General features: G+C 33.9%; 3 protein-coding genes across 5 annotated transcripts; 2 read left to right on the top strand and 1 right to left on the bottom strand.

Annotated features, from left to right (window-relative positions):
• Nucleotides 1-485: 485 nt before the first annotated feature.
• Nucleotides 486-6057, top strand: LOC17888233 (probable rhamnogalacturonate lyase B). Of its 2 annotated transcripts, none has more exons than XM_006293731.2 (16): nucleotides 486-683; nucleotides 850-965; nucleotides 2368-2449; nucleotides 2535-2650; nucleotides 2808-2858; nucleotides 3048-3167; nucleotides 3250-3369; nucleotides 3490-3625; nucleotides 3744-3914; nucleotides 4000-4155; nucleotides 4253-4359; nucleotides 4472-4562; nucleotides 4681-4822; nucleotides 5072-5231; nucleotides 5375-5491; nucleotides 5572-6057. In XM_006293731.2, the coding sequence occupies exons 2-16, from the start codon at nucleotides 868-870 to the stop codon at nucleotides 5933-5935; spliced, it is 2031 nt and encodes a 676-aa protein (XP_006293793.1). In that variant the 5' UTR covers nucleotides 486-683; nucleotides 850-867; the 3' UTR covers nucleotides 5936-6057. The 2 variants fall into 2 exon arrangements, with proteins under 2 accessions (XP_006293793.1, XP_023639899.1); XM_023784131.1 differs by having other exon boundaries at nucleotides 845-965.
• A 738-nt stretch (nucleotides 6058-6795) lies between these two features.
• Nucleotides 6796-7474, top strand: LOC17889073 (dirigent protein 4). The gene has a single exon (XM_006295870.2). It carries the CDS (start codon nucleotides 6867-6869, stop codon nucleotides 7419-7421), a length of 555 nt encoding a protein of 184 aa, XP_006295932.1. The 5' UTR covers nucleotides 6796-6866; the 3' UTR covers nucleotides 7422-7474.
• On the bottom strand, nucleotides 7447-12776 carry LOC17890240 (kinesin-like protein KIN-14R). Of its 2 annotated transcripts, none has more exons than XM_006293533.2 (19): nucleotides 12410-12776; nucleotides 11961-12265; nucleotides 11697-11868; nucleotides 11526-11596; nucleotides 11241-11424; nucleotides 10987-11096; nucleotides 10784-10883; nucleotides 10579-10665; nucleotides 10322-10498; nucleotides 9964-10237; nucleotides 9705-9866; nucleotides 9386-9601; nucleotides 9254-9291; nucleotides 9007-9170; nucleotides 8684-8926; nucleotides 8531-8596; nucleotides 8323-8448; nucleotides 8165-8230; nucleotides 7447-8063 (listed from the first exon to the last, which is right to left on the bottom strand). In XM_006293533.2, exons 1-19 carry the CDS (start codon nucleotides 12633-12635, stop codon nucleotides 7587-7589), a joined length of 3264 nt encoding a protein of 1087 aa, XP_006293595.1. In that variant the 5' UTR covers nucleotides 12636-12776; the 3' UTR covers nucleotides 7447-7586. The 2 variants fall into 2 exon arrangements, with proteins under 2 accessions (XP_006293595.1, XP_006293594.1); XM_006293532.2 differs by having other exon boundaries at nucleotides 11961-12262.
• Nucleotides 12777-14100: the final 1324 nt, after the last annotated feature.

The raw sequence follows: 14100 nt of genomic DNA, 5'->3' as shown, positions 1-14100 counted from the left end.
GAAACCATGTTCATTAAATTAATAGTAATTATTAATGTACCTTATTTTCCTAAATGTAGTAGCTAGAGAATTTATAAACTTCTTATTTTTTCTTTCTTTTTATTTTTTTTTCATTAAATCCGAATTTTAAAAGTTGTAATATTATTAATAAATGTAGAGCATATAGTATATGTTATTATTTATGTGATGAATGTATTAGTTAGCGTACTTAATGGATTAAGAATAAGTATTTAATTTCTTCAGTTGAAAAACAAAAACTATTAAATTAATATGATATTTCTCTTCTTTATTTTTGTTTTTCTTTCTTCGGAAAAAGATGAAAAGGTTAGGCAGCAAAAAAGTCACACCTGCAACATTAGAGATTGGTGTAGATCAATTACGTACGCGTACACATTTACATATACATAATACACATACACACATTTCTACATATATATAAAAAGCTTCTTAAAGATTCTAATCCTATGATTATTATTGTGAGAACTCATAAAAAAAAAAAAAGAATAATCAGTGAAGTTTAGAGAGAAGAGAGAAAAGAGAAGAGAGAAGAGAGAAGAGAGAGAGAGAGACATTACCTTCTTCACAGGTTAAAAGAAAAGCTTTACTTTCTTCTTCTGCATTCCTCCAAATAAATTTTTATCTTCCTCAAGAAAACCCAAACTCACAAGAAAAAATTCTTAAAGGTACACTTAAAATTACTTTTCATTGTTCTTTAATTTGTTTTTTAATTATAATTTTAACCCATTTTTAAGTTAAACCCTTAAATAACGTTTTCTCAATACTTGTGTCTATATATATATACACACATAGTCTCTGCATTAACGTTTGGTTTCTATGTCGGAAGTTTAGTGAATTGTGGCGGAGAAGATGAAGATCGGAGCTCCGGCGAATAAGCCGGGTCGGGTCATCGTCCAAGTTCTTCTACATCTTCTTCTTCTTCAAAGTGTTCATTGTCAGAACTCACGGTATGTTTTTTTGTTTCTCTCTTAACCCATCTCTGTTTTTTGTGTCGGGTCGGGTTTTGTTTTTACTTTATTTGTTTTCTTGTTTTTTAAACCTTTAGTTTTGTGGTGACCAAGAAAAATAAAAGAAACCTTAGTTTTGTTTTCTAATGCAAAAACATTGATATCACAAGCTTTAAAAAATTTACAAGTTCACATGTCAAAACGTACTGAAAGGAACAAGTAGAGAGAGAGAGAGAGAGATAGAGAGACGTTCTTAACTTTTTTCATCAGAATCTGGTGTACTATTTTTTGTAATCCTGTCTTGTCTTTTAAAAAAGTTTTATGAAGATGTTATAAAATACAAAGCCTTAAATATGTGTAATTAATGTTTTAGCCTAAATTTTGGCTAATATAATTAAATGAGAGCGAAATTTTCGTTGATTCCATTTCCATATTAAATCTTCGATCTTGAAGTAATTATGTATAACCTATATTGTATTCTTTAACTTTTATTTTATTTTGACAAAAGAATATTCTCTTAATTTATTTTGTTTTGGTTTCGTTGAATATATAACAAATGCTTTACCAAAACATACATTGATTTGACGTTTCGTTGGTAATGACACTGCTTGACTACTTTCTTTAATTTTGGGTTTTATATTTAGAACACAATGCACGTAATTATATAGATAGAAATTGTCAGAAAAAAAAAGAAGAAAAAATACATATAGCAAAACATTCAAAGTTTATAACGTACGAAAAATATCTGAGAGAGAATCTCGAAACCGAAGATTGTCAAGAGACGTGTGTCAAAAAGTTACTAACGTTAAACGACAAGGAATATTTATTTAATTAATGGAATTGGTCTTAACTCTTAATCTTAACACTAATCGTAAACCTTAATCTCTTTTTGTTTTTTTAATTACAAAACCTTAGAAAAAATAGTGCATTGCTTTTTATACCTTTCGGCTCAAAACCTACTTGTCTTTTTTTTTATTTTATTTTCTTTGAACTACTTGTCTTCTTCTCAATTCTCTCACACATAATACGAATATTTTTGGTGTTTTTGGAGTATAAAAATATATATATTGTTTGTTTAATATATGTATATGTACTTTATGTTCTTTATGCCTTTTAATACCATGATGGATATTTGTGTTCCCTCTATTGGAATTATTCTTTTCGTCTTCTACACTCTTCAAAGACTTCAACTAATTTGACCATTCATATTCATAGTGGAGTTCGTACCATAAACTAAATTTTGATTTTCATTTAATCTACCCTAATTAGACAGATTAAGTTGTAGTAATATTTATGTTTTAAATAAAATCATGAATATTTTCTAATCCAAAATTACTTAACCCTCTCTAGGATTTGGACTAATTGATTTATGTTTTTGCTACAATTTTTTCGTTTATTACAGAAACAAACTTAACATCACAAATCCTGGACAAAACATACCACCTGCCTTAACAGTTCAGCTAAGGAGAGTTAGTCATGACAAGGTAAGAGTTGTTCCACACTTCTTATTACATTTATATACCATATCATATACTACGATATAATAATTCTTTTGTTGGTTTTAATCAGGTGGTAATTGATAATGGTATTATTCAAGTTACTTTCTCGAATCCACAAGGCTTAATAACTGGGATAAGATACCATGGTATCGATAATGTGTTGGACGACGAAATTGAGGATCGAGGGTAATATTCTTTTATTCCTTCAACATAATAGAGTTTGTAAACACAACTTCTTTATACGTTTGGAACATGTTACATTAAGAAAACAAAATAATTACATACGAATGCATACAACTTTTTAGTAATTGCATTTTTGTTGTTTGTATTGTTATGGAAATAGGTATTGGGACGTTACCTGGTATGAGCCGCACAAGAAATTGGAAATTGACAAGTGAGTTTTCCATAGACTTTCCTCGTCTTATTTTGTTGATATATATTTCGCAGAAATTTTTATAAATTTTTATGCTTCACGTGAGGACCATTCTTAGACAATATAATATAGATTATAGTTTTGTTAACCTAATAATTCGATAAATTTATATTTTCACTTAATATGTTTCTGTGTGTGTGTATTTCGTAGATTAGAAGGAAGTAAATTTGAAATCATAACTCAGAATGAAGAACAAGTTGAAATTTCATTTACAAGAACGTGGACTATCTCCAAACGTGGCTCCTTAGTCCCCCTTAACGTAGATAAAAGGTACGTACGTAGATCATCGTTATAATAAAGATATATTTATGTATATAATCTCCAAAGTAATCAAATGCATATTTTGTTAAAGATACATTATTCGAAGTGGTGTCTCCGGAATATACATGTACGGTATCTTGGAGAGGTTAGAAGGTTGGCCCGACGTGGACATGGACCAAATCAGGATCGTCTTCAAACTCAACCCAAAAAAGTACGTAACTATCCATTTTTTCCACTAATTTAAGTACACATTTATACACTTAGAAATAACAATTTTAGCTTAGTTCATTAATTAGTGAATTGTTTTGTACCTTTCGGATGCAAATTTCAGATTTGAGTTCATGGCGTTATCGGATGATAGGCAGAGAAGCATGCCATCGATGGCGGATCGAGACAATGCTAAGCAATTAGGTTACAAAGAAGCTGTTCTTTTGACAAATCCAAAGAACCCTATGTTCAAAGGAGAGGTACAAAAGATTAATATACACTATAACGTACAATGTAGACAATTGTTTTTAAAAAAATAAAATGTTGCATTAGAAGATATGAGAGAATTATATATATATGGTGGTGTGACGCATGCAGGTAGACGATAAGTATATGTACTCAATGGAAGACAAAGACAACAATGTGCATGGTTGGATCTCATCGGACCCTCCGGTTGGGTTTTGGATGATAACTCCGAGCGATGAGTTCCGTCTTGGTGGCCCTATCAAGCAAGACCTCACCTCTCATGCAGGACCCATCACCCTCTCCGTGAGTCCATTTATCATACATTTTTATTGATTACATAATAATAATTTTTTTAAATTGTTAATAAAATTTAATAATATTTTTGTAGATGTTCACGAGCACACATTACGCAGGGAAAGAGATGAGAATGGACTATAGAAATGGAGAACCATGGAAGAAAGTGTTTGGTCCTGTCTTGGCTTATCTCAACTCTGTTTCTCCCAAAGACTCCACTCTTCGTCTATGGAAAGATGCTAAACGACAGGTTCTTTAGTTTTGTTCGTGGATCACTCTATTGTATTGTATTGTGTAAAATATACGAAATTTTCTTATCCGAAACTTGTGATTTTGTAACTTTTCAGATGGCTGCAGAGGTCAAAAGCTGGCCTTATGATTTTGTAACTTCAGAAGATTATCCTCTTCGCCATCAAAGAGGCACTATCGAAGGCCAATTCCTTATCAAAGACAGGTAATATAAGACGTTTATATTTTCTATCTTTAATAAAAACATAATTGTTCTTTTTTCTTGACCATTGTTTTAAGAGTTCTTAGTTTGCTTTGGATTATATACAATATTGTAGGTACGTGTCAAGATTAAGGATATATGGGAAATTTGCTTTTGTTGGTTTGGCACCAATTGGTGAAGCCGGTTCATGGCAAACCGAATCCAAGGTATACAAATAAATCTATACTCATACTTTATACATTGTATTATATGAGCGTGACACCTCTTTTATGTTGATTTTTGTATAGTCTATATTAATTTTAATTTTATTTGTGTGACAAAAAGGGGTATCAATTTTGGACGAAAGCTGACAGAAAAGGGAGATTCATAATAGAGAATGTGAGAGAAGGCAATTATAGTCTCTACGCATGGGGTTTTGGTTTCATTGGAGACTATAAATATGAGCAAAACATTACCATCACGCCAGGTATACACACACTCATATACCACGTATTTTAAATCCCATTTTGATCATAGCAATAGAGAAGGATGCTTTGATCTCACAGTTCACTAGTTATATAAGTGATATCGAATCAATTAAGAATGTTTTGTTTAGGCCTATATCTTAGAAACACATATATAGATCATGATTAGAGAATCATGCTCTTTGGTTCCAATTATATGATTATGTGTTTGTGTTTACGTTTTTTTTTTTTTTTTGGGGGTGTATATATAGGTAGTGTGATGGATGTAGGTCCTATAGTGTATGAACCACCAAGAAATGGTCCAACGATTTGGGAGATCGGTGTACCGGACCGAACCGCCGGAGAATTCTATATACCGGATCCTTACCCGACATTGATGAATAAGCTTTATGTCAACCCACTTCAAGACAGGTTAGTACTTTAGTTTGATTCGACTTAGTTTTGAGTTTGGTTATGGTTCGGTTTATATAATAACTTAGAGGATCGTTACATTCTTCATTTTTTGTTTTGGTTTTGTTATTTCATAGTTTTTGTTAATATTTTAACTATCGCAGGTTTAGGCAATATGGATTATGGGAACGTTACGCAGATTTATACCCTCAAAACGATCTTGTGTACACAGTCGGTGTGAGTGATTATACAAGAGATTGGTTCTTTGCACATGTCACCAGGTGAAAAAATACACATAACAATTTGTATTACAATGCTTATATTAAAATTTTATCTAATCTTTTTACATTTAACTATACAGAAACGTTGGAAACGATACATACCAACCAACGACATGGCAAATCATATTCAACCTTAAAAACGTGAACCAAGTCGGACTCTACACGCTCAGAATAGCTCTAGCCGCAGCCGCGGATTCGGAACTACAAATCCGGATCAACGATCCGAAATCCGACCATATTTTCATGTCGGGTTACATCGGAAAAGACAATGCGATCGCGAGACATGGAATACATGGTTTATATAGATTGTATAGTATCGACGTTGCGGGAGGTTTGCTAAACATTGGTGATAATACGATATATTTAACTCAAACGAGAAGTTTAACACCGTTTCAAGGTATCATGTATGATTATATTCGTCTTGAAAGTCCTTTAAGAACTTGAAATTAGAGTTAGGTTAATTAGATATGTTCTTTGTAATTAGAGTTAGCTTTATTTTATTTATTTGAATGTAATATGAAGGATGTGTGCATGATATATAATAAAACCAATTTAACGTTATATGATTTGTGTTGTGCATTTTTGTTTGATGCATGTGTATGTATGTAGAATTGAACCAATTTAACGTTATATGATTTGTGTTGTGCTTTTGTTGGTAAAGCAGTAAAGAAGTAAAGCAGTAAAGCAGTAAAGTACTTTAGTCTTTAGAACTGTCATGTCCTCTTCTTCACCTACTGTAATCTACTCTCTACCAACTCCATAAACTATAATTTTAACGAAATTTTCTAAAGTATCACTCAATTTATTTTGAAGATTTTTAACTAAATTATCAATAAAAGAATAGTTTAGGTAAGTGATATTAATTTTTTAAAATTTTCAACTAAATAATTAATTTAACAAATCCCCTAAAGTAATTAGCAATCTTAGAGTTGGTAGTGTGACATTTACTAGCTAATGTAAAACATACCACATATGGAAACAAATGAATAAAGGATTTGATTTCACATCTGTCCAAAATCTGGCTTATTGAGTTAGTATCTTCTAGACCATCTATAATCATTGTTCCCACTTATATACTACTCATTCCGTTTTTATATAGATGATTTTTTAAGATATATTGTGCATACAGATAAAGAAATTTTTTATTTTTATTTTTTTATATTTAAACCAAAAGATTATTTAAGAGCCACTTTTACACAATATTAACCAATAAGAAAACAAGCTGCATAATATAAATAGTTGAAATCAATAAAATTCTAACTAATTTTGGATAGATTTGTGAGAAACCACAAAAAAAATCATTTATAAAAGAAGCGTTGGGACTTGGGAGTATTAACATTACATGTAAAACGAAAGGCACTAAAAGATAGAGAGAATGGAGAAGAGAATAGGAATAGTTGCGTTCAGTCTTCATCTCTGCATCACCTTTGCTCTGGGTGACTACTACTCAAACACTCGTCCATACACACCGAAACAAGAAGTGGTCACAAATCTCCATTTCTTCTTTCACGACACTCTCGGAGGACCAGACCCATCAGCTGTCCTCATTGCCAAGTCCGGAGGACACAACAGCTCTGCTCCGTCACCCTTCGGCTCTCTTTTAGCCGCTGATGACCCTCTTACCGTAGGACCTGACCCGAAATCTGAGATGATCGGGAACGCTAGAGGGATGTATGTTTCCTCTGGACAACATGTCCCAACTTTGACAATGTACATCGACTTCGGATTCACCTCAGGCAAGTTTAATGGCAGTTCCTTCGCCGTGTTTTCGAGGAATACGATAATGGACAAGGAGAGGGAGGTCGCTGTTGTTGGAGGTCGAGGAAGGTTTAGGATGGCTAGAGGAGTTGCTCTACTCAATACATACTCTGTTAACTTGACCAATGGTGATGCTATTGTTGAGTACAATGTCACTCTCTATCATTATTAATGTGCTCGTGTCACTTGGATTAATATAATAATACTAAGAATAATTATATATTATGTTGTTCTGAATGACATGCCTCTGAAGTCTGAATCATACATAGAATCAAGTAGACTATAGAGAATCGCAAGAGATTAAGAATTTCTCTATGCTCTCTTTAGTTGTTTATATCTATCTTGACCAGATCTTCTTCTTGGGGTCTCTCTCTTTTCCGACCGGAACATCTTGTTGTTCTCTTTTGATAACTCTCTTGTGAGCCACAGGGACTGGGTTTGATGAACCAGAAACTGGTCTTGTTGGTCTGACTACTCTGGAGAGAAGAACCTTGGGTGGGTCTGATTTCCTGATCCGTTTCTCCTTCATATGAGGATCATCACCGTTGTTCTCTGTTTCGCCGCTTCTCGAGGCTCTCTTCTTTCTAGTCATCTCATTGAGATTTAATGAATCAGGCCTTTTATTCTTGAGACGGTTTGATGTTCTCAGGATGTTGTTGTTGGATTCCATATTCTCTTTCTCGAAGTTATCGTCTTTGAAGCAAGTTCTCACTTCATTAGGAGTAGCATTTGCAACATCTGGGAATTCTCTAGTTGTTGCCATTTGTTGTATATGCTGCTCTTGCTCCTTTAGCCTCATTTCAAGTTCTTTAATCTGCAACAACAACAAAAAAAACTCAACCGTTTTAACATTCTGTCTCTGGTGATATGGGGAACCAGAAGCTTAAATATCCTGAGATAATCCATGAAACGAACCTTCTGTCGTAGTAACACTGCTTCTTGGCTTTGCTCCGCTTTGTGTTTTATCTCCAACTCTTTAATCTGGGGACACCATATCGAATAGAAAAATTGAAATGGCAAAATTTTCAAATAAAAGATGAAAAGTTTGAGATTGCATCAGTCCTCCTCCTAACCTTCTGTTGCCACACAAGTGAGTTGCCTTCAGACTCCTTCAACTTATTCTCAAAATATTTAACCTTTTGCTGCCACACAAGGGAGTTTCCCTCAGATTCTTTCAACTTGTTCTCAAGATCCTTAGCCTGCAGGGATTATTTTAAGTTTGGTAACACTCAACAAAACATTAAGAGAGTTAAGTAACAGTCAGTATTGATTTCAAGCAACCTTCTGGTGGTAGGCTGCAGAATCTGATTGGTGTCTCTCCCGAAGCTTATACTCTAGCTCCTTAACCTTTAATGGGGATATGTTAACTGTCAGTCTCAGCCATAAAATGGTAACAGAGAATATGTTAAGCAGAAGTAAACTAAGAGAACAAACCTTTTGCTGGAGATTGCTGCAAATATCATCTCTGCTCTTTAGTCTTTCTTGGAGTTGAGCGTTTTGTTTTTCTGATTGGCTATTCAGTAAATCAAGCTGGGTCTCAAGTTCTTTGTTCTTTTCCTGGAGACTTCTGTATGAGTGGTCTCTTCCTTTGTTCTTACCTTCTAGGCTCTGTATGTTCTCTTCCAATTTCTTTATGGATTCATCTTTAGATCGGCTTTCTTGCCTTGCTTTCTCCACCTTTAGGAGTGATATACGAAGAAATAAGGAATAGCTAAGACACAATCCAGGAAGAAAAAAAGAACTTGCAGAAGCCATACCATTGCTTTCATCTTCTGAAGTTCACCGGTATCAAGTTGTCTCCTCGCAGGACCCAACTCAACCCCTCTTACACGAGTTGCAAAGTTAAGTGAACTTAGAGTTTCACTAACATCATGCTCAGAGGGACTGATTTGCACAAACATCAGTGTCTTTGAATCTCCTCCTACACCAATTTCAAATACACACCAGTTTACAAAAGACACAGTTAATTACCGATTGGTACTTAAGAAAAGGTCATGTTCTTACCAAGTGAGTCTTGAAGCAAATGTGTCAATTTTGAGTTCCTGAAAGTTTATTAATTGGAAAGTGTTAAAGCAGTCAAGGTATAAAACTCACACAGAGATGGAGAGAGATAATTATGCAAATTATTAGACTAACCTGTATGGAATATGACTACTCTTTGTTGCCAATGCATAAATCACATCCCCGAGAGCTGAAAGTGACCTATTGATGTTCTGTGCTTCCTTCAGACGCTCACCTTGCACATCAGTCTTCGCCAACCTCTCACTTCCGGCTAAATCTACAAGCCAAAGCTTGCTTTTTGTACAATCACCATTCATCAGGTTCTTTGCTTTGACCATTATAGAGAGCATGCTGCAAAATAACTTACTATATTAAACAACCCTCATAATGTGATATTAAATGTGGGAAAGGCAAACATTCAAACAAGATGAGAGAGGCATATATCCCAAGATACCAGTGAGAACGGCTGCTATGCTCATTCACATTATTGGATCCAACAGCTCTTGCATTGCTCCCAGCCTGAAGCACATTCCATACCTCATTTATATTTTCCACATTTGCTTCTATTAATCCAGGAACTTGATGGGATCCGTCAGAGGATTGTTTTATCTCCAACCTTGGTAGTAAAATCGAAAAAATATTTAATCAAGCTCTGTAGAGAGTTTCTGTTTCAATGCCTGTGGTTTGGATTTAATGATGTAAAGAGTTCTTACTTTTTTGATGCTGGAGATGTTGCCAGCAAGTCTCTTATCTGTTCATTATAGACCTCCAGGACACTAACCGATATATTATATGTAATTGTCTCTCTCCTTTCTCTTGCAACTTCAAATAATTGCTCGACGGTTCTATAGTTGACACCCCTGTTCTGTGGAGTACCTTCCATTGTAAACGTCTTTCCTGTTCCCGTTTGCCCGTATGCAAAAATACAGACATTGTAGCCGTCTAGCACTGAGACAACCATTGGAGAAGCATCGGCGAAGACATCAACTGCAAGATCAAGATATAAACTTCGTTAATTGTTAGTGTTATAAATACTTGATGATCTAACTTAACCATGACATACTAAACTACCTTGACCATCTTTCGGTGTATAGACTCTGTCAAACTTGAAACTTTTCTTGGAATTATTTCCTGTAATAATACCAAGTTCTCCATCTTTTGCTCCATCAAAGTCAACAATTGTGGCAGACTTAGTTGATGTCTCATCCTTATTCAGAGGACGGCAACGACAAAAAACCCTAATATTGCCTGATATAGTGATGGTATCAGTAACTTGTATGATGTAAAAAAGCTAAAGAAAATCAAATTAAAAATATTTGAATCCTTGCCTTTGGTCTCTTGTATATGATTGTACAGCTCCTTTCGCTTTGCTTGCTCTTCACTGTATTTCTGCTTGAGATCCTCACATTGAGAAACTGTTTTTACAAGTTGATATGTTAGTTCAACGAAATACCTCTATAAATCCCATCTCTGGGGGAGCTTTACATCTTGACTGCTTTAACACTTTTCAATTATAAACTTTCAAGAACTCACCGAGGGCCTGAACTCCATCAACCATTTTATACAATTCCGGGATCCCTTCCACGCATTCATGTGCTTCATGTGATAGCTGCGATTGTTCCCTTTTCATTATCTGCATAGAAACAGTTCCATAAATTCCACAAGAGAATCTTTTTCAAAAATGTGTATTGCAGTGACACTCTGATTCAACAGCATTTAAGGAAATACACGGCTACCTCTATTTTCTCCTGTAGAGCATCAAGTGCAGTGGCCCAATGTCTTTTGTCAATCTCATACTTGCTAGTGATACTCTTCAAACAATCAGCTTGTGTTACCACAGTTTGGTCTGTTTCAAGTAAGCACCGAATCAAAAGCAAGAAAACCTCCATCAAAGAAAAGATATAACAGTAACAAACTTGGATTGAAATTGATGGGAATTTCCCACTTTCACCCACATGTCAGATATGCCAAGTTGTGCAATGTGCATTACCTAGAGAGCGTGCCTCATACATCTTATTGTCAAGTTCCATCAACACTTTCTCTAGTTGCTCATTGGCAGAGGTCAGTGACATCCATGCTTCGTGGCACTCATTTGTCTTATGTTCATATCGTTCAGAAAGCTCTGCTATCTTCTTCTCATACTTTTCATGAGCTTTGGCTCGCATAAGTCTCTTCTGCTCAAATATCAACATAAAGAAGAAGACTCTCAGGTAATCAATCCATAACACAAACTGTTTTTTAGGAAATAAGAGCCAGCAAGCTAGTTAAACAGTACCCGTTTGGGAGAAATCTCTATTTCGGTAGCACAATTCTCACACTTAATATAGTCTTGTGATGTCCTTGGAACTGTAAAGTAATGCAACGAATGAGAAGGAAACTGAAACTTTGAGATTCCCTTAACTAGTTAAAATCATAATAAAACCAAGCACAATAGAAGAGCCATTACCTGAAACCTTTGGCGCTTTCCTCAGACATATCCCACAAACCACTGGACTTCCATTGATTCCTTCAAACTTTACCCTAATCAATCCATCATCCATTACCATGACCCTTAAATCAACCAACAGAAGTGGCCTGTTTGCACCAACAACCGAGAAAATATCGAATTCAGCTAACACCTGTGAACATAAACAAAAGCATTTCCCTCAGCCTTCATACAACATTCTTACAACATTTTAAACACTAACGTTCCAGTAAAGGTTCTACTTGCCTTCTCATCTTGAACATAGACATTGAACACCCTTATCCCTTTAGGTCCATTGGTGTTGATAATCTCCGCGAAATGGAAATCGATCAAGTACTCTCCAGGAACAAGATTGTTTAACCGGTAGCAAAAGTTGCCAACACGTGCTGATTGATAAAGGAACGGAAAGTCTCCAGCTTCAACTATAGACTCCTCAGTCCTCATCACATCCCCTCCTTCGAAATAAGCGTCTTTGAGGATATTCAATTCAGAATCTAACACCTTTGCATCATCATCTCCTCCAGCGTTTATGAACATAATAGTCTCATCTGCTAAATTTAGAAGCGAAATTGCACAAAATCAATTAAAAACCCTAGGGATTTGACAAGTAATTGGGTAAAAGAATCAGATCCAAAACCCTAGGAAATTAGGATCTCTGAAATCGAAATCGAGAGAGATAGAGAAGGGAATCGAACCTGTACTATTAGGTCTAGTGAAACCAGTAGGGACGAGTCTTGAATTAGGATCGCACACCATGGAATCGCCCAAAGAATCTTCACAGTCATCGACGGAAGTATCTCCGATCTCTAAATTCTCAGTTGCATCATTAACGAATTGGGAATAAGGAATCTCCGGTGAACAAATTTTCGTGATGGCTCCTGGATCCACCGGAACTGTAGCGTCGATCTGAACATCTTCCATTGAAGAAATCGATTTTTCTTGTAATAATCCCAGAAAATAAAATCCGAAAAAAACTAAAATTGTTTCTCTCTGTTTCGTGGATCACGAAATTGAAAAAAGCTTAAAGATAACGAGAGAGAACGAGAAAGAGAGATAAGAGCGTGAGTGACTAAAAGGAATATTTGATTTTCCTTTTCTGCGTTTCTGTTTTTTAAAATTTGAATCTTATGAAGAAGACGACCGTTAAGATTTTTAGTGTTACCGTTTAGAAAAGGAGCATGTGAACCTACGTATTTTTACCTCATCTTAGTTTAACCAATAAGATTATAGTAATATATCATATTATATTTTATTTAAAATTAAATATTAAAAAATTATAGAAACAAAATATGTATACATATAACTAGCTTTTTTATAAACGTAAACCGATATATAATTTTGTTTTAGTTGTAAAATCTAAACCCTAACCACTTTTTATAAATTCAAACTGATATATCTCTATATAATTTTGTGTTATGTAAAATCTAAACCTGAATCCTCCTTTATAAACCCAAACCGGTGTATAATTTCGTTTAATTATAACATCTAAACCCTAGTTATCTTTTATAAACCCAAACCAAAAAATTGTTTCGCTTATTGTAAAATCTAAACCCTAATGTTTATTTATAAAGCCACACCAAAATATAATTACTTTTTATTTATAAAAATTAAACCCTTGTTTTCCTTTCTAAACCCAAATTGACATATAATTTTGTTTAATTGAGAAATATAAACTCTAATCCGTTTTTTATAAACCCAAACCGGCATATATTTTTTTAATAAAAAGTCTGCAGATTTTGTTTCCTTATTTGTTTTATTTTTACTGGTTTTAGTTTTGATTTATTTTTTAAATATAATATGACGTAACATATTACTCTAATATTATTGGTTAAACTAAAAATGGAGGTGAATATGTAGGTTCACCACTAGGAGTGAACCCAAGTATTTTTCTTAGAAAAGATGAACCTCAATTAATTTACATGGGCCTCTTTACCTCTTCAACATTGGCCACAGTCTGTATTAATAACTTTAACCCAAATCGAACAAAATCAGACCGGTAAGATGATAACGTAAACCGGTATTGGTAAATGACATGGACCAGCTTTTTGAGTTAAAATCTTTATAAATTAATATTCCATAAATTAATTAAAAATTTCGTTCTCAAGTTGAACCAATATAATTTTAGACACATTTCGATAAAATAATAAGATAATAATTTTTTTGAAATTTTTTTGTAAATATATTGTCCCAAAAATACTATAAATTAATAATTATATAAAATTATTAATATATGTCTATATACATAAAATTTAAGAGAAATTTGGTGAAATATGACTATTTTGTTGTTATTTATTACTAAGTTTTAAAATTCAATTTTAATACATTTCATGTATCAAAATTTTATAATGTTTTATTCAATGCATGATGATTTTTTTTCTCGTAGTTG

The sequence above is a fragment of the Capsella rubella genome, unplaced genomic scaffold (assembly GCF_000375325.1).
Source record: "Capsella rubella cultivar Monte Gargano unplaced genomic scaffold, Caprub1_0 scaffold_4, whole genome shotgun sequence".
NCBI classification, from domain to species: Eukaryota; Viridiplantae; Streptophyta; class Magnoliopsida; order Brassicales; family Brassicaceae; genus Capsella; species Capsella rubella.
Note: the sequence above shows the minus strand (reverse complement) of the source record. Positions and strands in the feature narration are given on the sequence as shown.

Bases quoted from the DNA above. Each gene is read 5' to 3' on its own strand.
- LOC17889073 (XM_006295870.2), top strand. From the start codon at position 6,867: ATGGAGAAGAGAATAGGAATAGTTGCGTTCAGTCTTCATCTCTGCATC.
- LOC17890240 (XM_006293533.2), bottom strand. From the start codon at position 12,635: ATGGAAGATGTTCAGATCGACGCTACAGTTCCGGTGGATCCAGGAGCC. The intron at 10,499-10,578 runs GCAAGGATTCAA...TCACTATATCAG, and splicing joins TCATATACAAGAGACCAAAG to GCAATATTAGGGTTTTTTGT. The intron at 10,238-10,321 runs GTAGTTTAGTAT...TTGATCTTGCAG, and splicing joins TACACCGAAAGATGGTCAAG to TTGATGTCTTCGCCGATGCT.
- LOC17888233 (XM_006293731.2), top strand. From the start codon at position 868: ATGAAGATCGGAGCTCCGGCGAATAAGCCGGGTCGGGTCATCGTCCAA. The intron at 3,626-3,743 runs GTACAAAAGATT...TGACGCATGCAG, and splicing joins ACCCTATGTTCAAAGGAGAG to GTAGACGATAAGTATATGTA. The intron at 3,915-3,999 runs GTGAGTCCATTT...ATATTTTTGTAG, and splicing joins CAGGACCCATCACCCTCTCC to ATGTTCACGAGCACACATTA.